Below are 1,592 nucleotides of genomic sequence, written 5' to 3' on the forward strand. Positions count from 1 at the left end.
GTAGTCACGCAGTTTCGGGACCTTGGCAAGGGGCGAGCCGCCAGCTGCCCTTGGCTGCAGCCACTGGCCGCCGTCGTTCGTCACACCCCGACCCAGCCCCGACCCAATTTTCTCCCCCGCCCCCGCCACCCAATGCAACAGGCCTGGAGCCCGTTGACGTCATCCTGCTGCTCGCGGCCACCGAGAATGACGACCCCAAGATCGAGGAGCTGCTGGCAGCCGGCGCCAACGTCAACGTGAAGGACAACCTCGGACGCCGCCCCCGCGATCTGGCGACCAAGGACGTCGTCATCAAGATGCTGGACGCGGCCGAGGGCAAGCTGGTCCAGGCGTGACTCCTGAACTCTGTGTGTTGAGAACGTTTGAGTGAAGCCGGCGCTGCAGCCTGGGCGTGTCTGGGTGCAAAAGCACGTGACGCCATGCGGGAGGGCTGGCGCGAGGGCCTAAAAGTGCGGGATTGCTGCAATCCTTGATCACGCTNGCAGCACACGCAAAGGCACCTTCTCTGCCGCAACACGCTGCCATTCGCAAACCGACTGCTGCATTTTGCCGCGCTTGTCGCGCCAAGCTTGTGCTGTGCACACGTGCGAGTTGGCGCAAGGCGCACAGTCGCGCCCGCTGTCGGAGCGCCTCGCAGCCGCTGAATACGCCGCCTTGCGCCCATCGTAGCGCGCAGCGCACAGCTTGGCACGGGTGCGTGCCGCATCACTCATTGTCTTGTTTCGGTGTTGCCAAGCGCGGCCTTTGGCCCAGTTCAGTATCGGGCGCAGCTTGAGGCCCCTCTCTATTCATGATCGCCCATGCTGTGTGTCCTCCCCTTTTTTGGCGCGCAATCACCCGGACCCTAGACCTCACTTCTGTTAGTAACCAGTATGTTACGACCCCGACCCATCCTCGTATGGCAGAGGGACCAGCCTTGTCGCAACGACACACGCACCCCAGACAGTGGCAGGGCACGCGCACTCTGTACGACATCTGCAGCACGCAACGGGCGGCAGCCGTCTGAAAAAGCCAACGTGGTCGCCTTGCGTCTAGTAACCAGCCGCAGCGCCGGGCAGCTGAAAACCCGGGGCAAGGGGTGTTAGGGGCGGGGGGGCGCCGCCCTCAGGTCACGCGACGCGCGTCGTAAANCGCCTTGGAGTCCGACCACAGGTGGCTGCCGTCGTCGTAGAGCGCCTTGACAGAAAACACGTACTCACTGTTGGGCCGCAGCCCCGCCGCGCGCGCTGACGTGTCCTTTCCGAGGTACACCTCACGCACCGCGCCGGCCGAATTCGCGAGCATGAGCTTGTACGAGGCTATCCGCTCCGCGTTCTTGCTGGGCGGCCGCCAGGCGACGTGGATCGACGTCGACGAGGCCGAGGTTAGCGCGTCGACGATCTCGAGGGCGCTGACCTGCTCCTCGCCGCCGCGGCGCTCGGCGCGGAGGCGCTCAACGTCCTCTGGCAGCGTGAGCTCTATGACCTGTCAGCGGCGCCGCGCGGCCGGCGGGCGGCGGTGTGCACGCGTTGAGGGCGCTTGCGTATGATGGACCACAGCCCAGTTGGGGGCCAGTGTGGCTCTGCAGCCGACCAGGCACTGTCGTGAGTGAC

At 65.3% G+C, this 1,592-nt stretch overlaps 1 protein-coding gene across 1 annotated transcript in view; it reads left to right on the forward strand.

The window, feature by feature from the left end:
• Positions 1-335, forward strand: part of MNEG_9350 (hypothetical protein) — a gene marked incomplete at both ends in the record, with an annotated part of 7,122 nt that extends 6,787 nt beyond the window's left edge. Inside the window, one exon of the mRNA XM_014042178.1 lies at positions 142-335. Coding sequence (XP_013897632.1) covers positions 142-335 — 194 coding nt within the window. The remainder of the gene's footprint in view (positions 1-141) is intronic.
• Between the last annotated feature and the right edge of the window lie 1,257 nt (positions 336-1,592).

This window comes from Monoraphidium neglectum (genome assembly GCF_000611645.1).
Source record: "Monoraphidium neglectum strain SAG 48.87 unplaced genomic scaffold scaffold01905, whole genome shotgun sequence".
In the NCBI taxonomy this organism is placed as follows: Eukaryota; Viridiplantae; Chlorophyta; class Chlorophyceae; order Sphaeropleales; family Selenastraceae; genus Monoraphidium; species Monoraphidium neglectum.